General features: G+C 48.7%; 1 protein-coding gene across 1 annotated transcript in view; it reads left to right on the top strand.

Moving 5' to 3' along the window:
• The first annotated feature begins 3,743 nt into the window (after positions 1-3,743).
• The window catches only part of SLIT3 (slit guidance ligand 3), a 528,787-nt gene continuing 509,125 nt past the window's right edge, over positions 3,744-23,405 (top strand). Inside the window, exon 1 of the mRNA XM_087816965.1 lies at positions 3,744-3,955. Coding sequence (XP_087673091.1) covers positions 3,759-3,955 — 197 coding nt within the window. The 5' untranslated portion in view covers positions 3,744-3,758. The remainder of the gene's footprint in view (positions 3,956-23,405) is intronic.

The raw sequence follows: 23,405 nt of genomic DNA, 5'->3' as shown, positions 1-23,405 counted from the left end.
AGCAATCATGGGGCCTAAGTCAGGCTAACCAGCCTCTCCCTCTGGAGAATTTGGAGACCTTGGGCTTGGCACCTAGATCGTCTGTGCCTTGGTTTCTCTCTTCTTTAAAGCATCCTTCTTCATTTTTCCCCATAAATTTTTCAAGCCACCCAAAGGCCTTCTTAAAAGTCATTTTTTAACTTCAATTAGTTATCTCCTGTTGCTGAAACAAGGAAACCTTAACTGATTAATGTGGCCACATGAGTGGTGGTGCCTCATACTGAGAGACAGAAAACTGGTGGAGAAAGTCTGAAGAGGGTTTTCTTGAGGGAATGGGTACGCAGTTTGCTCTGAGAAGCCTCTGGAAAAGGGGGACAAATCTAAAAGTTGGTCCTGGAGACCTATGTGGAGCTCTGAAAAATCACACCACAGAGTGTAAAAGCCGTCTCTGGTACTTGGACAAAAAATCCCACCCAACAGCCTGACCAGCAAAGGATTTACCCAGACTTCTCCGTGGAGGGTAATCCTTCTGTAGGGAGGTTGGCACATTCTACAGATGCCCCAGACTCACTGGGGGAGGGTGGACGGAGCCCTGTGTCCTGGCTCTGGCTCTCTCACTAATTAGCTGGGTGACCTTGTTGAAATGCTCTCCCCTCTCTGAGACTCGGTTTCCATGTTAGTTCATACAGGGTTGAATTATATTGAGGGTTCTCCCAAAATTCCAAAAGAATTTTTTAAAAAATATGTTTTTATTGATTTCAGAGAGAGGAAGGGAGAGAGAGAAAGAGAGGTAGAAACATCAATGAGAGAGAAACATGGATATGAAAGTGGAACATCGATCAGCTGCTTCCTACGCACCCCCTACTGGGAACTGAGCCTGCAACCCGGGCACGTGCCCTGACCCGGAATTGAAACAGCGACCTCTTGGTGCATGAGACCATGCTCCAGCCAACTGAGCCACACCAGCCGGACCCAAAAGAATTTTCAGTTTACATGTAAAGGGGTCAGCTATCCTGGACAACATGGTTAAACAAATCTTAAGCCAGTCTCCTTACCTCAGGACTTCTCAGGCTCTTAAATTCACTCCTCTGTGATGCAAATCTCCAAGACAGGTGAGCGTGAGCAGAACTTCTCATTCTATTTTGGCCCCAGGAAACTACCCCCGCCCCGTGATGAACCCATCTAGAAACACTGAGACTAGTAGTTGTCAGAATGCACTTGCAGAACTGCTGGGTTAGGTGATTTCTAAGGTTGCTCTAGCCCAAGCAGTGCCTGATCCAGTGGAGCTGGTGTCCTGTATACCTCCTGTTTCTCACACTTGCCTCTTCCTTGGGGATGATTGACCCCTGTACTCTGTTCTAAAGTGGTTCTTCCAGGGAAAAGCATGTTTGAATGCCTATGAAGTCACTTAAAGATACAGTCAAGCTCATGAACACCCCAGCAGCTTAAATGGAAATGCAGCCTTCCCCTCCCCACTGTGTTCAGAGCACAGACCCAGGCCCAGCCTAAAGGGATTGCAAAACATGCTCTATAGTGCATTTGGGAAAACAAAGAAAACCCTACTCTTTTCTGCTCCAGACAGTCTGAGATGCTTGTGTGCCCTTGGGCCTTTGCCCAGTTCTCTCATCTGCCTCAGACCTGGTACTAAATTGGTTCAAGGTTTGGAGGAAAGCTTCAGAGGAAAGGATGTTTCGAGTTCTTAAATGCTGAAGTCACCTTAAGGACCAGGGGCCTAAAGACCTCTACGGCCACCAGAGGGCGATCACAACAGCATCTGTACAGAAAGCTGCTCCCAAGAATAACAGCTGTAAATTGCGCCTAATGTGTTTATGAATGATGGAGGCTGAAGTGAAGGGTGCGTGTCTGTATGTGTGTGTACACACATGTACAATTGGGTGCCTGAAACTAAGACTTTGAAAACCTGCTAAGTACAATAAAATAAAATCTGCACCTCAGCTATATGTTCACAGGATGTGGTCAAGCAGTTGAAAGTTTCCTTAAGGAAAATAAGTTAGAAGGAAGGATCAGAATAGCATTTGGAGGAAAGAGAGGGAAGAGTTCTCAGTGGCATAGTTATCGTGGTACATGTGATTCTGTGTTTGTGTTCTGAGAGTGCATGTGCATGTGGGCATGTGATTGAGTATGAGTGTGTATATGGATGTGAGTGTGTGAGCCTGAGTGTGCGTAAGCATGTGTGTATGAGCGGGGCTCACTGAGACAACTCCAGTGTGGGCAGACCTCAAGGAAGTCTGGGCAATGCTCCTCCAGTCCCTGCTCTCTGCCTGCAAACAAACAAACAAAATCATTCTTACAAGTATTTATGGAGCCTCTAAGACATGAGCTCCTCCCCACCGGCATCTGGAAAAGCTCAGACCTGGCCAATTTAGAGCAGGAACCAAGGTAGGGAGGCGCTGGGGGCATAACTGCTGCCTCCCATGAGAATGACTGTTTTGCAAAAACACTTTCTCTTCTTTGATGCTCCACACAACCCAGTGAGGTGGGCCCAAATAGGGCGGAGGCCCCCTTGCTTTGAGGAAAGGAAGGCCCAGAGGTGGCATGACTGGCTCAGGGTCACCTTGCAGAAGTACAAGGACTATGCAGGCAGCATTGAGAATCCAGGGACTCAAGTCCTGGTCACCACTACTCTTAGCAGCACAGCAGGCATTGAGTCTGGGCAAAGCAGGGCAGGTGTCCGGGTAGGGTTTGCCATCAGCAACAGGAACAACCGGGACAACCATATTGTGTGACACGTGTAACCATATTGTGTGACACATGTGGCTGCAGAGTGCATTAGCACCAATGCAGCAGGTCCTTCAGGAATACGTTGTGGATCTTTGCCAAGATTAGGATCTTTGAGGATCTTTGTGGATGAAGTAGGGATACAGCTTTGATGGACTGTGATGTAAAAATGTGGGTGAATTAGAGAGTGCCACGGTTTGGGATTCCTAGTAGCTGTGTGACCTCTGGCAAGTCACTTCACTTCTCTGAGTTTTAGAACATCTGTAAAATGGGGGTACTCAAATGCCCTCTTGCGCGACGGCGTTGGGACCGAAGGAAAGATTATGAGCAGAGTGCCTAGCTCGGTGCCAGATTAAAGAAAAAGTGCTACCAGCCTGGCTCATCCTTGGTGAAGGAGTCTCCCTTCTGCGGCCCTGCTGGCCTAGCCCCTTTTCTTTCCCCTGCGCTTCCTTCTCCCTCCTCTGCTGCCTCCTCCCGCCCGGCTTCGGTCGCTCCAGCAAAGTTCCCAACTTAGTCGACATGACGCGCGGCGCAGCCAATGGGAGGCGGAGCTGGCGTTTTTTGAGGGGGGGGCGGCAGGGGTGGGCCCCGCGTCTCTGGTGTCTGCCCTGCTCAGTGAATGGGGAGAGCGAGCACCGGCCGGCCAGCTCACCCGGCCGCCCCGTGCCCCAGCCGCCGCCGAGTCCAGCCCAAGGCGGACCTCCCCGGGCGCAGTGCCCCACTGCGCTGCCCCAGATCCCCGACCCGGTCTGCACCCCGGGCCTCGGGCCAGCGGGGCCAGGGGGCGCTCGGCACCTGGGCACTCCGAGCGATGCGCAGCGGGGCAGCGTCGGCCCCGCCGATGGAGCTGCTGCCGTCGCCGCCGCCCGGCGCGCCCCGCTCCGCCCGCGCCCCGTGCGCCTGAGCGCCGAGCTCGCTCCTCCTCCGCGCCAACTCCGCCGCCCGCTCCCCAGGCCGTCCGTGTTTCCCCGCGCCTCTCCGGGCTCTCCGCGTCTTGCCCCGCCGCGGCAGCCTCCTCCGGGCGCGGGCCCCTGCACACCATGGCCCCCAGGCGGACAGGGGCCGGCGCCACCGTGCGCGCCCGCCTGGCGCTGGCCTTGGCGCTGGCGAGCGTCCTGAGCGGGCCCCCCGCCGCCGCCTGCCCTACCAAGTGTACCTGCTCCGCCGCCAGCGTGGACTGCCATGGGCTGGGCCTCCGGGCGGTTCCTCGCGGCATCCCCCGCAACGCCGAGCGCCTGTGAGTACCCCTGCCCCGCCCCACCCGGGCCACCCACCTGGGTCCCACAGAGGGGCCCCCAGGCGCCAGATTCTGCCTTTTCCCTTGGCCACGCTGTGTGCTTTCTCTGCTCTCACCCTCTTCTGGATGGAATCCTTTGCTCTCTGACTTAGGGGTCTGTGGCTTCGGGCAGGTCTGGGGAAAGCGGTCTCGAGGCCCCCAGCGATGGGCGAAGAGCCGTTCCTCTCCTAGGTGAGGGCTCCGGACGCAGGGCCGGCTGACAGCTTCCTGGCAGAAAGCTGGCAGGAGACCGAGAAGAGAACATTGTAGCCAAGGAGGTCTTAGGGTGAGGGTCCGGGGTCCGCGCTCGGTAAGGAGGGGCGGCGGAGGAAGCTGAAGCTCCGGCGGTGGGGCGTCAGGGCGCGAAGACAGAGGGCCGGAGACCGTGATCCGCTTGGAGATAAGAATGGGCCGGCCGCTCTCTGGCTGCCCTTGGGAGGAAAGTTGAGAGTGTGTGTGAAGGTCTAAGTTCTCAGGAACCAAACGCATTCATAGTGGGTGCTCGCAAAACCCGCCCTGCCTGGAGCGCAGCCTCGGAGATGCCAAGTTGCAGTCCGGGTGAATTTTTTATGGCTCGGTTATAAATGCCTCCCCGAAAGGGCCAGAGAGGGAGAGTGGAAATGCTGACAGCCCTTTAAATGAGACCGAGCGCTATAATCTTATAAACCGCACTCAGCCTCGGGTCCTGGGCTTGGCAGCGGGAGGAGCGGCACTTGGAGAGTGGGGTGGATTGACCCTCGTTTTAACCCCAATTGTGCAACCAAATATTTACATTTCGTATGTCAACGTTTTGGAAACATTTATCATTTTGATCCTCGGACCAAATTCAAAACTTGGACTCAGGGTGGGCTCTTCCTAGCCTGCAGTTGGGGGGTGGGGAAGGAGAGAGGAAGGGTGAGGGGGGTTGGAACCAGCCTGGGAACGCAGCCCAGAAGCGGGTGAGGGTTTGCTCTGGTGTGGTAGACGTCCTCCTGTCTTGCTCTCCCGTGAGGCATCCTCCTTCCCCGCATGTCCTAGGAGTAGCTGCGTGGGGCTTCCCTCCTGCCTCCTTGGCTCTAGGCTGGAAGGGAATGGTGATGAGTCTGAGACTAATTGTCCTAGAGCGTGTTACTCTTGTTCTCCAACCCCTGTCACCTCATTTCTAACCTTCCTCTTTATGTACCCCTGGGTGGAGACACAATAGAACTGCCTTCCTTTTTCCTGGAGCTTTCCTGAAAGCTCCAAATGAGTTCGTGAAATAATAACTGTAGCTAATGCTTGATGAATGCTTTTCCTGCCTCAGTCTGTTTTGCATGTGCCATCTCATTGACTCTCTACAGCAGTCTTATTAGTTACATAGGCAATGCTCATTATTTCACTTTACAGTTAAGCTATCCTGTCATCTGCTCAAGGTCACATAGCGAGTTAGGTGTTCAAACTTGAGCATGTCCAGTTCCAGAGTCCACACTTTATACTACTCCGCCGGCCCTCCTTGGAACAAGAGTCCGTTTGGGCTAAGATCTATAAACGGAAGGTCCTGGGAGGGTTCTGGCTGGGCTTGGGCGTAGACGAGGCAGCTGTTGCTGCTTCAGGTATACCTTGCAGCATCTAGCTTACTTTGACGTTAGCTCTTCTTTTGGAGTCTTCAGACTACTTCTCCCCCATCTTCAAAATCATGTTGCATTTTCGGAAACCAAGGAGAGTGGGTCCTGGCTTGAAGGAAGTCTTCACAAGCTTCACAGACATACCACTGCAGCGAGCATGCCGCCCCAGGAGACCCAGATGGCTCTGGGGCTCCCATCTGCTCTATGACTGGAGAAACTGGGCAGACTGGAGTCCTGGGCATTCTCATGGGCCCCTGCTGGAGTCATGGTCACTGGCAGGCACTGGCAGAGTAGAGGTGATCTGGGACACCTGAGTCCCGGCTGCTTGGTTCTGGGCACTGGTGCCACCTTGGGGTGCAGAGGGGTGATGCTGCTGCCAAGGCTGGCCCCCAGTCTAGGCTCCTTCCTCTTGGGTGAAGGGGCAGCCTTCAGGAGCACACTGGGTCTGTACAAATATAAGGTTTAGGGGCAACCCACCCATAGCCCTTCACCACCCTTCACTCTCTCAGTCAACTCAGATGTAACATTTTAAGTCTGCAAACTTTTGGGGGGATATTTAGCATGTCTCTGCAAAGAATTTTTTTAGAGAGGAATTTCTCATTCCTTCCTTCCTTCATTCATTCAACAAACATAACTTGAGCCTCTAGTGCATTCCAGTAACTGTGTATAAAAACATTGCCTATGCAAAAAAAAAAGCCTACAATTCAATGTCAAGAATGTAAGCAAAGGACGGGAGGAGGAAACTTCCTTTAGTGAGCCCTTTAAACTCCTGAGGGCTCAGTCTTTCACTGGGCATTGCTGTCAGAGGCTTGGGACTTCCCTAAAATCCACTTTTCTGATCTCACGTGTTTACGTTGTGTTTTTAACAATGAAGCATTTTCTTCCTTCATTTCTGCTGCTCTGCCTCCCAAAGAGACTTTTCTGAAGGTGTGTGTGTGTGCCCCTGGGTGCTTTTGAATCCCGAGGCCTTGTCTACTCATAGTACGTCTTTAAGGAAAGCCTGCGTGGGTATAATGTGCTCACCATTTGGACTTTGCTTCAGGCCTGGAATGGGGCCTGTTGAATTGTTTGTAATTAAGCTGCTATCAGAGTCGGGGGTCTGTGTTCCAGCTCCTTCTCCGTAATGTCAGCACATCTCACAGAAAGAGAAACTCTCTGTCGTTTATAAACTACTGACAATTTTTCCCCCTCAGTGAGGAGGTGACACCCACAAGAAAGCTAAATAAACGCAGAGGAGAATTCAGTGTAATTTATTACCCGTGCAGCAAAGATAGAGGACGGGAGGAGAGGAAGCGAATGGTGGTGCCTGAAACAAAACATTTACCACGGAGCCCAGAGTAAACAGATGTTGCATTTACCCTTCTGAGTACAAAAGGAGCCCACAGATGTAATTCCTCTCCAACCACAATCTCAGCCTGGAAAAGAGGAGGCAGATGCAAGCTCTCTCGCTCAGAAGTGGGGCCCCTTCTCCCCGTCCTGTCCTGCCTAAAGGCAGGCAGAGGCCCACTTCGCACCCGCGGCGGGGTGGCGGCCTGAGCAGCGGAGTGGGGTGGGAGTGGACATCTTTGGTTTTCCACTTGGCTCCAGAACATGCTGGAGACTGCTGTATTTAAATAAACATTTCCTGTTTGCGAAGGAAAACGGGCGAAAGGCTGAAACGTGAGAATGTGGTAACTTAATTTTCTCCATCACTCCAGATGACGGCAAGCTTCGCCAGTGGTTGGGTCCAATAAAAACCCACACTGTGTCGCAGGCTTTCCCTCACTTGACCACAGAGGTCCCAAGGTCAAGTGGGAGACTTTCCAAGATGCTCAACCGCCAACCCTCTGTCCTGGTACTCCGGGCCCTCAGGGCCAGCTCAGAGGGCCAGGGGCAAGCGGGTGAATCACAGGGCTTCTCAGAGCCAACCGTGGCCATGTGGCCTTTCAGGGAGGATCAGTTCTCCCCAGCTCTGAACAGAGTGCTTTACCTCCCCGAGCCTCAGTTTCCTGATAAAATTCAGGTATAGTCTTAATGGTTTTCCGTTTATGGTCCTCTTCCCCAGTGTGTAGAATAGTACCTGGCACATAGTAGGTTTTCAACAAATGTGTGTTAACTAAATGAATGATTACTCTAAAAATATGTCTTTTTTTAGTTCTTACAAGTGAAAGATGAGCAGTTATAGATTTGTATTTTTATGCATAGCTAAGGACAGCTTACTAGTTATTGGAACTCATGAGTTATTAAGGGCTTGTAAAATTTGGCTCTCATGAACTAAAATTATTTCCTTACTAGAGTTACCAAGGACTCCTAATGAGCGATTCACCCCAGAGACTGGTTGCCAGGCATTGCTTAGCAACCTTGCAAAACTCCTACTGTGCACATGCCGGGGAAAAGAGCTAGAAATCCTGCACACTTAAATCATAGGCCCTTCTAATCAGGAACTCATCAGCAGCATCATACACGCTCTGTGGCTTTTGACTGCTGCTCTTCTTGTATTAATTGATGTATTTGTAGGATCATCATTAAGCCTTGCTTTTGCCGATCATCTAGGTCTTATATTATTTCTGCATTTTTGCCCTTTTGATTGTTACATTGTTTCTCTCCAGTTCTGTTTGTTGCCACTGAGTTCTTTCTCCCCTGGAAAGTGTGAACGGTGGGTCTGAGAGTCGTGGGGTCTTTTTCGTCTGCTAAATGGGCCCTGGCCAGAAGGTTTCAGAGCCCGGTGCCTAGTGGTTCAGGAGCGGGCTATGGAGGCGGCTCTGGTTTGAATCCTGGCTCTGTTCGGTCTTTGCTGCTCCACCCCGGGCAGCTATTCCACCTGGGCTGCAGCCTGCGTAATGCCTTCGAGCCGCACGGCCACACCTGTGATCCAGAGATAATTGCACTGGCCGGGGTGATCTAGTAACAGCACAGCGCCCAGCCCCGAGTCTCGCCGGCTCTGGTTCCTTTTTTCACTGGTCAAGTGCGCTCCGTTAGGTTCCTCGGGGAAGGTTAAATGAAACAATGCACAGGAAATGCCTAGCACAGTGCCTGGCACCAGTTCTCCGCAGACTCAGTGGCAGCGGCATGGCTGTTATCTCCGTTTCTCCAGCTCAGGCCCCACCGGCTGGAAGCTTTGAGCGCCCACTCCAGTGTGTCCCCTGGAGGTAAGTTCCTCGCCCGCCCGCAGTAGGCTGTGCCCAACACCCCCGTGCCTGGCTTCCTCCCTCTCCTCTCCCGAAGCCCAGCTTGGCCTCAGTTCCGCAAAGAGAGGATTAAGGTTCAAGTGGTTTCTATCTTTGCCATGGGCGTACTGCTTTGTGGTATATTTAAATAAGGAACGCAGTTTATTTATTTATTTTGGGGGGTTTGGATTTTCATGGGGAATTTTTGGCCCCGACTTTTTTTTCAGTGTCCAATCCTCCTGTCTTTCCCTAAATACCTCCTTGTCCCGACTTCCCGTGTCTGCCTCCATTACTGCTTTGACTTGAAACAGCTGCGTTTACTGGTATGCTCCACCCTCGTTATGTAAGGTGGTCTTAACCCTTTTTAGAACTGCTGAAAAGAGAAAAACAAAAACAGAAAAGGCGTGGAAGCTTTTCCAGAGAACTGTTCTGGAGAGCAGAGATGCAGGGGTGCCCTGCACCGGCGCGGCGTTGACTTTCCAAGGCTCCCCATTGCCCGCTCTCCTCCAGCCTGAGATTTCCATTGGCCTCGCCCAGGTGGGAAGAGCCCCTACCTAAAAGGAAACCTCCGCTTCTCTGTCCCAAAGACCTGGATTGTGTTTTGTGACAACTCTCATTGCTGGTCTGCCACAGGATGTGCTTTCTTCCCTGCTTATGTGGTCTTCACAGGTCTGTTGCCAGCATCACATCAGATACAGCTCTTTCCTATATCATTTGTGGAGAGGTGTGTGATTAAATGTCCTCAATATGGAACAGATAGGGAGGTGGGAAAAGCAGTGATATTTGTGAGTAAATGCATGGGTTCCCAAGCCAGACGGGGCTCTGGTTCTGGTTTACCACTTGCTAGCTGGACAACCTCAGTTTCCTAATTCATAAAATGGGCATAGTATTCACACCCCCTTCATAGGATGCCGTGAGTGTTGGATTAACTCAGGTGACTGCGCCGACCCTGGTACACACGTGTTCCCATCAGCATCACTAATTTTTACTGACTATAGTCTTCCTTCCAGAGAATGCTTGAGATAAAGCCTGATTTGGAAACACATAGATTGACAGGGTTGACAGGGGCTCTCTTGTCCCCGTTCCAACCACGTGTATGTTGCTCTTCCACCAACATAACTTTGGAGAAAGTGGCCCTTCTTTGATTACACCTGGTGCTGAGGAACTCTGCTCTTCCTAAAGCACTTTATTCCATTTTTAAAAACAATCCTAAGAATCATTTTTTCATTGTTTGGGGGTTGAACTTATCTCGCCTTGGTGGTGGTTACACAGAGCAAGTATAATTCTTCCAAATGACAGAAGCTTGAAAATTGTGTTGCCATTGTGTTCCTCAGCACCCACTTGCCCAAGTCTTCTCTTTCCCCCTGTACTTTCTCATTACCGCAGCTGGTTCGCGATGTGTAAACTTGAGACAGGCTCGCTCACCGTTTCTAGATACCTTCCTGTAAATAGGTTCCCATCTCTTTTGCCTGTATTAGAATGAGAGTGTCCTCTCTCTTGCTATCTTGACTTTTGTCAATGTGTTTTCAAGGGACATTTTCACTTTGTACAGCCATCCCCTGGCATGGCTCATTTTAACCAGGTTGTTCACTGCACTCCTGCTGTCTCCCCAGTCCTCCCTGCTGAGGATCCTATCTTCCCCCACCCCAGACTTGTGCAGTTGACTTTTTGGAGCCTAAGTGCAATACTTTGCATTTATCCTATCCTAATTAAATTTTGGCAAATAGTTTGATTTCATCAGCTTTTCAGGAACACTTCCTATTTTGAGTTTCTCATCTAGCATATTAACCACTCCTCTCCCCATTTCCTCTGCAATTGCAGTGAGCTTGCCCTCTGGATCTTGATCCAGGTTGTCAGTGTAATCAACAGAATCCTCTCCACTTTCTTCCAAGTCTCTCCATTGCCCGGGATGTGGATTCCACAAATATGTTGTCCTGTTCTTTCTGGCTGGGATGGATAAAAATCTCGAGGTCTTATTTGCCCATAGCATCTTCTGTCCCTGGGGTTCTGTTCATATTTTCTCTGGAATGAATTCCTATTAATGCTTAATTCCTTTGTTTGTTGAATTTTCTCTAAACTCTTGGTTTCTCATAGTACTTTTTCCATCATGACTTTAGCCTCATCTTTGTCCTGTTAGGCTGGTGCCAGAAGCCCCACCAGTATAGGGTGTGTGTGCGTGTGTGTGGTTCTCTCTTGGAAAATATTTTAGCCTGAGAAACTGGGCCCTTCTGTCAGCAGCAGAGCTTATCAGTTTCTCATTGTGATCTCCTTTACCATTGTGGGTGCTCCTTGGCGCTGAGCTTCTCTGCTTGAGTAGTGCTGGGACTGAGTGAGAGGTGGGATGAAGCATGGAGGGCTGAGGCCTTCATGCTCTCCCCAAACCTTTATGAATAACCACAGCTACCACCACAGCCACCACCAACAGAGCCCCTCTGTGTGTCTTCCCCTCCAGTGAGATGTAGCACTCACTCTCTCAGGCGTGACCTCCAGGCTCCTCCCATGTTGAGATCAGGCCCTACTGAAACAACCTGTGGCAGATGCATCCCGGCTGGGGTCCCACACTTTACATGCATGGGCACACTAAACCTGACAGTCATACAAGGCAGGACCTCACACTCTCCTCATTGTACAGGTGAGGAGCTAAGTCAGAGAGGTGAAGGAACTTTTCTAGGTAGCAGCAGGTGAATCAGGGTTCACCCTGGCAGGCTGGGCTCAGGTCTGCGCTCTAGCCACTGTTCACGTCATTCCTCTCAGATCTTTTAAGTCAGCCCCTCTGTGTCGTCTAAACTCAGTTCTCAAAGAACAACCAGAAGTTAACAAACGAGCCCCAGTTGGGTCAGTAAGCAGCTGTTGGATGTGAGGCACCTGGAGAGGAATGCCAAGGCGGTGTTCTGGGCACCTGGCGAAAGAGCCAACGTGTCCAGTTTAGGGAAGTGTGTGGCATTTGAATTGGAGCTTGAATAGGATATTGGGTTTCCTTAGGTAGAAACGGGAGCGTGGTACAGATTCACGAATGTTCATGCTCACATGGAGCCTAACAGGGCATGAGCCCAGTTTAACCCTTCCGTACTTCAGGAAGGTTTATGTAACAAGGGCATTTGGAACAGAATCCAGTAGTTCAAGTCTTAGGGGAAATATCACTGTGGTTATGTGGCTAGTTACTATTATTTTTAAAAATTTTGGAATTTGGGATAAACTCTCCAAGAACAGTTCTGATGACCAGCATTCCCCCCCACTTTGGGCAGGAAATGCCTTCCCCTCCAGTGAGATGTAGCACTCACTTTCTCTCAGCTGTGACCTCCAGGCTCCTCCCATGTTGAGATCAGGTCCTACTGAAACAACCTGTGGCAGATGCATCCTGGCTGGAGTCCGCGTGATTTCACTTCTCATGGTCTTATCACTGCTTGTGTGGGCTCAGACTCCTCTTCTCTTGTCCAAAATGCCAGTCTGGGTTCCTGACCCCTGATTCATTCTGCGCTTTGGCAGCTGTGTGGGCTGTGGTTCCTGAAAGTCTGCCAGCACGTTTAACCACCCACCTTGACTCCCTATTGAATTTTTCAGCCTCCCTAGTTCCTGTCTGCTACCCAGCACACCCATTCCTTGCCCCCCTGCCCTCTACAGTTAGTGTATGCCCTGACTCAGGCTGGCCTGCATGGGGTAGAGTCCATGAACTTCTTCCAGCCTGAGTTTTTTGGGCTTGACCATGGATTCTGCATCTTGTGCATCTTTCCTTGAGCCCGAGCTGCCCTTGCCCCCTGCCTTGACCCTTCCAGCTTGGCTTCTTGCTCTCTCCTGCCCTTCATGTAGCTCCCCATAGCCTCCGTAACTGAATTTGGACTTCCATCATCTAAGCCTCAGGTCCTGAGATTGGATTGCAGGAGGATTTTTGTGGCATAGACCTTCACTGGAAATTGGATACGCCCAGTCTATTAGCTGAGTCCTGGAAACAACTTCAGACGTCATCTTCATGGCCATCTGAAGCCTTTTATGATGCCCAGAGTGGTGTGTGGAGGTCCTCCAGGGCTGGCCTTTGTAAATGAGGAGTTACAACGTGCTCCTGAGCTCCCTGCAGCCCAAGTAGTGACAAGAGCAGATTGTTCTGTGATTGAAAAGTTCAGAGATGGTGATTTCGTTGGAGAGGTGTCCTGCTCAGAGATGTGTTGCCGAAGTTCCTGGACTAGCTGTCACATTCCTGACATCCTTGTTTCTCCTCTCCATCTCTGCTCAACTCTAGAATGTAGGTAGAAAACTATTTTATATGTGAGGGCTTCAAAGTAGTATTAATAGGAACAAATGGGGAGCACAATTTGATGTAACCTTAAATGAGTAAGAAGACCGAGGCGGAATCCTGGTTTTTATCAATTTTTAAAAACCTGTGGGACATTGTAGGAGTATCACTCTGGGTCTCAACTGTCTCATTTGTAACCTTCAGAATGGTCGGAATGATACTTCTCTTATGGAACTAATGCAATGTTAAAATGAGAAGAGATATCTACAAATGCCTCCAAAATTTACCGCTATGCAAATACCCTAATGAGTCACCTGTAATATCCGATTCAACCCCTAAATCCTGTACCTGAAAGATGGTCAGGGTTCATCTTACAGAGGAGGAAACTTGATGCTCAGAAGCCTTGCTCAGAGTCAGCCGTGTCTTCAAACTCATGCTCATCCAGATGAATCACAAATGAAGTACAGCCTCACCCCAGCCATGTCAGCAGCCCAACCAGGGGGAGTTTAGAGGACTTTGTGCCTAAATGAGCTAATAATTATTTATTAATTAGTAACTATCCATTTCCGAGAAAGTAGAACCAAAGAAGGGGTTCCACGAAGGATGGAGTCATTTCAAGGATCAACTTGGTCCTACTGTGTCCCAGGAACAATGATGAATTAAGTAAGTGAAATGCCCTCAAGACTCAAATAGCTCAGAATAACAGGAAAGCTGTCTGGGCTGTCCCTTCCCACCAAATGACCGGCAAGGCGAAGGCCACCGTGCTAGGTTCAGAGAGGAGATTGATGGGATGGTGGGGGAGACGCTAGAACAATGAAGGATGTGACACCAAACCCTCAGGAAGCGCAGATGAAAGCAAGCCCCACACAGCCCATTCAGTGGGTACGACTATGTAGAAAAACTCACACCTCATTAAAAAAGAAATAGTACAAACAGAATTTTTTAAAAACTCATGGGGAAAGTATTCATCTGAGAACAATTGTCTCTGAGAGAGCTTTCAAGCCTGTCTCCACAGCTAGCTGGCGACCAGCACGGTTCTGTATTTTATTAGGATCCCAGCTCCGGAGAGCACTGACCTTATTTGAGAAGCGTTTCGTAAACACTGGTCCACGCGCAGCAGCCTTGGAGGCCATGATGAGGTTCAGGGCCTCCTTTGGGAGGCCAGCTGCCCCTTGGGGGCTGTTCCAGCTATAGCTAGAACACTGGACATTGTTTTTCTACCATGTTAATTCCCTTGTTCTTACCTCTTAGCTTTGACTATGCAGGTAGGAATTGTCCCAGAGGAAACAAAGGAAGGGACTTTGGGCTGACATTGGCTGGCTGGGCAGGTTTCTCTAGGAGTGGGGTAGGCGGTGGGGGAGCTCGGCTTTGAGGGGAGGGGTCTGAGAGCAGTCATTTGGCCCAGTTCCTTTTTGGAGATCTTGTCCTGTGCCTGGAGACTGTGATGTGTGTATGGAGGAGAGTGCGTCTCACCTGCATTCACCTGGTCCTTTGGAACAGAAGGCGTGTGTCTTGCAGTAGCCCTAAGACACGTGCACTACATCGCCTGCTAGAAATTGGCACATTCTTCTCCATTGCTGCCAGCTTACAAGTCCCTAATTTCTGCCTCAGAACTCAGTTCTGCCCCTCCCCCTCTCATTTTCTTCCCCAGCCAAGAGATTCTCAGGCTTTTGAGGTCTCTCTGGAGATCATCTGGTCCCCCTCCCTGCTGATCTCAGCCCACCTGGACAGATGCATGTCTCAGAGCCTAAGAAGAGGGGATCTCAGCTTCACGGTGTGAGCTGCCCTCCTGAGAAGTTTTCCCTGCTTTCCTTCTGCCTCCTCCACAGCATTTGGTCCTCAGTAAAGATCTCTCGGAGCCGTAGGAAACTTCTGCCAATCCGGAAAGGTCGGGAAACAAGAGGAGGGACCAAATCTAGTATAATAAAAGGACTAACGTGGAGCCAGAGTGGGTGATTTCCGATTGCAGGTCATATCCTGAGAACCCTCAGCACCAAGGTAGCTTGTGAGGGTCTAGAAGGGAAAGATCTCAGTTAGGAAAACTGCAAAGGGGGGAGACGCTGGGGACCAGGACTGGAGCAGGGAAGGCCACTTACTTCATGGGATTTTTTAACAAGCGTAGTGCCCCCCACCCCCAACTGCTTCATACCACTGGTGGCAACCAGTGTGCTCTCTTTACAGCGTCCAGCCAAACATGTTAATGCTTTCTGAAATGTTTCCCATAAGCTTTCTCTGCCATGTGTCCTCCTTGTAGGTTCTAGAAATTTTGCAAAGACTTAAATCTCCTCCGGGTTCTCCCCCGACTGGAGCTGCATGCTGATTCGAGCCCTAGTCAGCCAGGAAGCTCTCTCCTGCCTCTAAAACAGGAAACATCTCCTTCCGAGAAGACTGCACTCCAGCTTTCTTTGTCTGTGTTGCTAACGAACAAAGAGGCCCCGTTGCAAAACAGCATTTCATGAGCAGAGTGGAGCCGATAGCACCTCTTGCCAAATGTGACTGTGTGTAGTTGTGTGGGGGGGAAACGGCTCTGTCGAGAGGAGGGCTGAGGGAGGCGGCTCGGGGAATTTTTAGCAACGGCAGCATGGTGTAGTGGAGAGGACGCTTGCATGGGAATGGGGAGACCTGGCTGTACCTCTGACACACCAAGCGACCTTGGACAAGTCCCGTGACCTCTCCAGGCCTCAGTTTCCTCATCTTTAAAGGGGATGTGGGGAGTAGACTGGAAGATCTCCAAGGATCCTTTCAGCCCTCTGCATCCTCACTTCTGGGGGCTGGGATTTGGGGTGTAGACCTGAGCCAGCATTTAGCCAACCCAGGGGACTTGCTAGAGGCAATAGAGAGGCCAGGACAGCTGCTTCAGGGAGTGGCTGGTCCTTGATTAAGGCTCAAATAATTAGCTCAGCTCCGCAGCAAGCCTTCTGAAATTAGGAAAGAAAAAGATGTTTAGTTTCAAAAATAGCAGTCGGTGTTTCTTAGAACTGATTGGCTTTGGGCTCTGTAGACTTTCTGCACAGATATACTTTCCCTTCCTCTGTAGCAGAGCAGTTTAGAGAATCAGGGCTGAGTTAGTGTGACCTGGGCTTGAATTCATCACAAGCGAAGCAGTCTTGGGCATGCTCTTTAACAATAACCTGCTTCATTGGGTCACTGGGAGGATCCAATGAGGTAATACAAGTCAAGCTCAGAGGACAGTGCCTGGCATCAAAAAACCACTCACAAAGCCGTTATTCTGATTAGTTATTGCCACTTAGCAAGCCACTCCAAAACTTAGTGTTGTAAAGCAACGATGATTTTATTATGCCCCATGATTCTTTGGGTCAGCATTTTGGATATGGCCCAGTAGGGATTGCTTCTCTCTGCTCCCTGCCATCTGAGGCTTCCGCTGGAGAGTATGGCAATGACTGGGGGAGGCTAGAAGGACTTGGTGCTAGAGTCATCTGCACGGTGTTCACTCACATGTCTGGCACCCAGGCAGGTTGACTTGAAGGCTGAGCTCAACTGTGACTGTTGACCTGAGTGCCTACATGTGTGTGACCACTCTATGTGGCCTGAGCTTGCTTGCAGCACGGTGACCTTAGAGTTGTCTGGCTTCTTACGTGGAGGCTCACAGCTCTGAGGATAGTTGCCCCATCATGTTTTAAAACCTGTGCAGCCATATAAATACCATCTGTATTTTCTATAATGTGTAATGAATGTTTTAACTAGATTAAAAACGTATCGATGGCAGGAGCTGTGCATTTCTCTGTGGCTTAGTACAATGCTTGTGAAAATAAGACTAAGTCAACACATTTTAAAAAATTAACTTGAATTGGCCCTGTCCCATGTGGCTCAGTTGGTTGAGCATCGCCTCATGCACCTAAAAGGTCACTGATTCACAGTCAGGGCACATGCCCAGGTTGCAGGTTTGATCCCCAGTAGGGGTGCCGTACAGGAGGTGACCTATCAATATTTCTCTCTCACATCGATGTTTCTCTCTCACAATGATGTTTTTCTCTCTCCCTCTCCTCACTTCCTCTCTCTCTAAAATCAGTAAAAATATTTTTTAAAAATTATATTAAATTGGATAGGCAGAAAGACCCTTGGTTTCAAAGCCAAAGAGATTTGGATTAAAAAAAAATCCGTATTCAAAATGTGCCCTTTGCAAGTCACTTGGTCTTTCTAGAGACAATAATAGAGACAATACCTTTCTCAAGGATTGCTCTAGGAATTAGGGATAATGCAGGCAAAATGCCCAAAACACACTTGATGCTAAGGAACATTGCAAGGCATCACGCACTGCGACCAGCACACAGATGCTCAACATAGATAGATCTGGTTTTGAACCCTATTGCCTATTGTTGGGCGACTACTAAGTCCTTTCATCTCTTTGAGTCTTAGGGTCTTCATCTATAAAATGGGTATAATGGCAAGTGCTTTTAGGGTTATTGTGAGCATGGGAAGTCCGCCATGTAAAGCTTCTTGCTCAGCCCCTAATACACAGTAGGGACTTAATATATAGTGCCTATAAACTGAGTAGCCTCAGTTAACAGTTGTAGTTCTTTTGTTTGTATATTGATTCATCCATGAATTTATGCATTGAGCAATTATTTATTTAATGCTAATACCTCACAGCCTTATTTCTCAAGTCCCTGCATGCTAGGGTCTGTTGATGCCTGGACCTAGGAAGATATCCTCCTGGGATAAAGGGTATCCCATGAAAAGGAGCTCACAGGCCCAGGCCAGCAGCTTGGGGCAGTACTCTATTTGAACACAGGGGCAACTGAGTTTTAATACCCCTGTTGGCTTTTGATCCCAGAGTGCTGCCCCCTGGCTTCCTTGAGTTATAACCGTTTTGCTCAGAGCCTCTTTGGTTCTCTCCTCTTTTTTACTGCTGTGTAACTACAGGCAAGCATGCTAACTCTTACCTTGTGTCTGTGTTTCTTGTTGCCTTTTTAAAAGCATTATTTTCCTCGCTCAAATTTGGCAAACTACACTAGCCTTGCCTGCGTGGTGCCAAGCCAGGACACCAGGTTTAGTTTCTCTAGGTAGTTTGTGGGGCCTGAGGCTCTGTTAGGAACCATTGGCTAGAGCTCCTCCTTTTCTCCCCCTCTCCCCCCAGATCTCCCCAAAGCCCCTGAGGCTGTCTTATGTCTTCTTGCTTTTATAAGTCCCTCCATCCCCTCCCTTGCAGTAGGCATGTGTTATGTTTTGGCTGGCCAGAATTCAGTCTCCTTCCTAGAAGAATATTATTTTCTGTATCATGGGATCCATTCAGGTGGATTTGATCAGGGACCTTACCCTCTCCTAGTCCAGGGATGAGCTCATGACCTAAGTCAGGTTCATTGGACACTTTCTTCCTGGACTTGAAATCTTGACCAGAGGGACAAAGAGATTGGATGTGATGGCTTGCGATTTCATCTAAACACTTATGAAATGACCAGACGTGCTCACTTTCCATTTCCCCAGACCTGCTCTTAAGATTCCTATTGAATCCAAAAGTCCCTGCCAGCCTTCTAGTGAGTTCTCTTTTGCTCAAGTTCATAAACCTCCAACTAAATAACTCAGAGAGAGCCATCGCCGTCAAACTTCTGGGAAGAGAGTGGCATAATGAGAAAGATTATGCCTGGCGTTTGGAGAAAGGCAGCCCCGGATTTGAATCACAGTTTTTCCATTCACCAGCTGAGTGCCCTTAGGCAAGTTCATTTTTCTCGTAGGATGTCAGCTTCATTGTAAAATAGGGGTAATGAGCTCTGAAAGCCTGATTCTCAAACTGGACTGCACACTGGAATCACCTGGGGAGACTTCATCCCCAGCCGTTCTGATTTAATGATTTGGGGGTACTTCCTGGGTGTTGCTACTCTCTAAAGCTCCCGGGTATTTCTGATGTGCAGCAATGTTTGAGAAAACTGACCTGAAGACCTTCAAATGACAGAGAACGTGAAATAAGTTACGTAAAATGGTTGGCATGGTGTAGGGAATGATAAAGGTCACTCTCTTTTCATTTTCTTTCCTAAGGTGAACCAGAATCACTTGCTTTTGCTTCTAGCACAGTTTTCTTTGTTTGGAGTAGTCATAGTGATGCACAACAACTACGGTGCAATATAACCTCCCTTATTTATACCATCTGAGGTGAAGGCCAATCATAAATGTAGCCAGAATTATGGAATATACAAAAATGTGATTATTTTCACATCTACAGAGTAACTGGAGAGAGAGTTCAACAATGCTTTGTGAGAGTGTTCTATGGAGTAACTGCTTTAATGGATAGACAAAATTGATTATAATTACCATGGCAACAGCAAATTTGAGTCATGTCTTCCTGAAGGACATGGACCATGACCCAAGAGGATTCTCTCCCAGATCTGCCCTGCAACTTGCTGAATGACCTTGGCTCAAGCAGTCTATCTCTTGAGTCCTCAGTTTCCCCAGAGCCCATTTTCCAGTCGGTGCAGGTTCAACATAATTTTTTTAAGGAAAAGTGTTGACATGACAGTTGTTAAGACAATGATGAGAAGATTCTGTAGGAGGCAGACTGAAAGCAGGGCCTTGAGCCTCTTAGAGGAGATAATTATAGATGTTGGTTCTCCCATCTGCCGCCTCCCTCTCCCCTTACCCCTCTTCCATATCTTACTATGCAGGAACCTATGTAAACCTCTACTTTTATAAAGTCCTTTCTATAAAGAGGATGCAAAGGAAAACTTCCCTCTAACTCAGTGTTTTTCTACCTTAGTAGTATTGACATTAGAGGCTGGGTTTTTTGTTGTTGGGGTGGGGTGGGGGGGCTGTTCATTTAAAAGTATTGAGCAGCATCCCTAACCTCTACACACTAGGTTCCAGAAGCATACACCATCCCCATCCTTCCAGTCTGACAACCAAAAAATGTCTGCAGACATTGCCAGATGTCTGCTGGGGGACAAAAATCACCTCTGGTTGAGACCCACTGCTCTAGCCCAGTCCCAGTGAAGTGTGTTTAAATTAATAAAGAGCATAAATGTTGTGGATGCACAGTGGTTGATCTCGAGAGTGCCCTCAGAGATTTTCTCAGATGCCCATTAGCCAGACAGTTACCAGGAATCCCTACATCCATTGTTGCAGATTGGAGTTCTGAGGTACAGTGAAGGTAATGGTAAAATAATAACCACAGCTATCATTTATTGAGTGTTTATTATGTGTCATTGCATGGCTAAGTGTTTTATATATTACATTGTCTCAATTAATACTTACATTAACAGAGTTTGCAAACCAGTGGCTGGGAGGCCAAATCCAGCCCTCCAACATGTTGTGCTTGGCCCACATGGTATTGGCTCACATAATTGGTGTGTTGTTTTTATGTCAATTTCATGCCAAAATTTTAAGATTGGGTTAATTCCTATAAAAATCTGTTTCTAGCGTCTTTTTCAAAAATTGGAAAATTTGGCAACAGGGGGTCGGCTTGGCTCTATGGCAGTAATTGACTGACTTTTAGATGAGGTATGTCTCCATGTCACCACAGTCCCCACCACTCTCTTAGTGACTTCAACACCGACAATGTATCAGCTGCCATTTGGCATCAGGTTATTTTCTTTTGCTCAGCCCAACTCCCCTCATTGATATCAGCTCCTGGCTCCTCTAGGCTGTTGTATTTGTGGCTCTTTCCTCACTCCCACGCACTGTTGCATATATTACTGTTCTCATTTTAAAGATAGGAGAACTCAACCAAAGGAAAGGCTTGGCCAAATTTCCAAAGAAAATAAGCAGCAAAGCTGGGAGAAAACCCGAGTCTTCCTGCCTCGCCAGCTAAGCCCTGCCTGCATCACAGAATAGCTGCTGGTAAAGTCTCCTGCATCCTGGGATGCTCCAGCCAATCTTCTGCCTCTTAGGGTTTCCTTGGAGAACCAAATCTGTGTCCCTTTTGCTCACCAGGAAACCCACATGTCAACAGGATGGGAAGAGTGTCCTCCGAGTGTAGCTCTCAAGCTGCGTTTTTCCTGCGTCTGTGCCACTCGTTGGTCTGTGGCCAAGGGCTGCTCACACACTCCCACGTAGCTGAGGGGCCAGCTGGTGTGTGTGCTTCTGCCTGAGACAGGCCGCTTGCCTGCGGGGAAGATGCGATTGCTTTAGGAAATTAAGTGGGAGTGATTAATTAGGAAATGTACTGAGAACTCTGGAAAGAAATAGCAGAAAAGAAAAGAAAAATTGGAACCCTAAATACAGAAATGCTTTTGGCCACATGGCTAAGGATACTGTGTTCAGTGGAACCGAAAGCATTTGATCCTGTTTTTTTTCCTGCTGCAGCTTTGACACCGCCCCCTTGCATGGGGATGCTGGGAGGAACCATAAAGTCAGCTGGCCCGACCTTTCCTCCCACCAAATGGTAAAGGAAGGCTCCACCAGGAGAAGCTGGCAGCTTAGGGGAACAGCAGGGTTTGAGACTCGGAAAGATCTGAGTCTGAGTCGCTGATGCATTCTTGCTAGATGCATAATCCCGGGCAGAGCTCTGACTGCGCACAGGCTCCTCACTGTGAAGTCAAGGCTGCATCGACGTTGCCAAGGGCTGTTGCAAGGAATTAGTGGGCAGCATCGGGCACAGTGGCTGCTGATAGGTAGTATGTGCCAGGCACTGTTCTAGCACATTGCTTATGTGTTCTCAATTTTTACAACATTCTTGTGCAGTTGGTACTGTTATTATCTCATTTTATAGAAGAAAAGCAAGACACCGAGCGTATACATTTTTACTCAGGGTCCAAGGCTAGGAGGCGACAGAGCCAAGTTTCCCTGCAGTCGGGTTCGGGAATCCACCTTCTCAGCCACTCAGTGTTGTGCCTCTTAGGCATATTACATAATTTATAGATAACATTATATAATCGATCAGTACAATAACATTTATGTAGGATATAATTTATAATTTTAATGTAGGATATAATTTATATAAACTTTTCATATACATTTTTACTGTATCTAAGGTGACCCAATGGAATTGTCATTTTTATTGGTAGAAAAGGTTGAAAAATAGTAATTTTATAGAGTTCATCCTAATATATGATATTTAAGTCACAGAAATTTCTCTTTCTCTTAACTTCTCTCTCCATATATATATATAGACTCAGAAGGTATGTACACACACACATACATACACACTCAGTTTTCTCCTTCCTAGAAAGGAGCTAGTGTCCCTAACACACGGTGCTGCTGGACCACGTCAGCCAGACAGTATGTGTGGAAAGCAGCTAACCCAGTGCTCAAGAAATGGGATCCACTGTTATTATCGGGTCACAGCCATGGCTCCCACACACCTGCACGGCCCTGCTATACAATACCCCTCCTTTCGTCCCTAGTGGCTTGGCTTTTGGTTTGAGGGTCTCCAAGTACAATAAAACTTTTAAGTTACAGGTGAAATATTGAGCCCAGGAGCTATTTTTTATTCCACGGGACTTTGATATTTTCAACATGCTTCAGTCCAGTACAAAGCTCCCTGTCAGTCCAAGCTGAGTGCCGTCGCCTTCCACGCACATGAGAATTACGGTGCTGCCGGCATGAAATACCACCCTGCTCAGCCTCCTAGCTCGTTCCTTCTGTGTTTCCTCTTGGGTCCTCATGGTACAGTCCCCCTGCTGTTCTTACTGTATTTTTGGCTTGTCAGTCAACCTTCTCTTTGGAAACTCTACCCAACCAGCTCCAGTCCCATCTGTGGGTTTTAACCCAGTGAAAGATCTTCTTGACCTCTTGGGATGTGGGTTCTGAGTCTTTGCAGGAGAGCCAGGTGGCGCTGGCCCTGCTCTCTGCCCAAACCCCTTGGCAAAATGAGCTTGGAGAGATTGGTGACCCACGTGGAGGAGAAACAAGGCTGACTTCCCGGTCCTCAGCCCTGGCTGTGCACCTGGATAGGTCTTGATGAGTGTGCCCTCCCCCAGAGCCCCCGCTGCTTTCCCAGGGGCGGGTCGTTTGGGTCTGTGCACTAATACAGAGCTTCACAGTAACAATCAGAGCTAACTTTTATTGAGACCTCATGTTTCAGGCACTAGGCTAAGTGCTTCTTATTGTTTCATTTAATCTTTGCAAGAATAGGATTAGGTCCAAGTCCAGGCGAGGAGAATAGTTTGCTGTGGTTACACACGCAACAAATGGTAGAGCCGTGAGTCAGGCAGTCTGTCTGACCCGCAGCTTTGGTTTCTTCACCACCACACACTATAGCTTATAGTCCTCTTACTTTTGAGGTGCTACCAACTAGGCTTCCCTGATTGTAAAGCAGCAGGTTTTACTGATGCCTACGTGTAGAAACAAATGCAGAGAGATGGCGCGGATGGCCCCTGAATTAAAGCCCGGATATACTTGTGAACTCAGTTGTTGGTTTCTTTGTGGAGGGAGACTTCCTTGTGCGAGTTCCAAATCCTACCTACAGGAGAGTCAGGGAAGACTTGTGCGGTACATCAAGTCCAAGGGAGTAATCATTACTGTAAACAGGAGGGCCCATTCACTCATTCACTCAACCAGGCTAC

Source organism: Miniopterus natalensis, chromosome 4 (genome assembly GCF_054644295.1).
Source record: "Miniopterus natalensis isolate mMinNat1 chromosome 4, mMinNat1.hap1, whole genome shotgun sequence".
Taxonomy (NCBI): domain Eukaryota; kingdom Metazoa; phylum Chordata; class Mammalia; order Chiroptera; family Miniopteridae; genus Miniopterus; species Miniopterus natalensis.
This window is presented reverse-complemented; position numbering and strand designations above follow the sequence as displayed.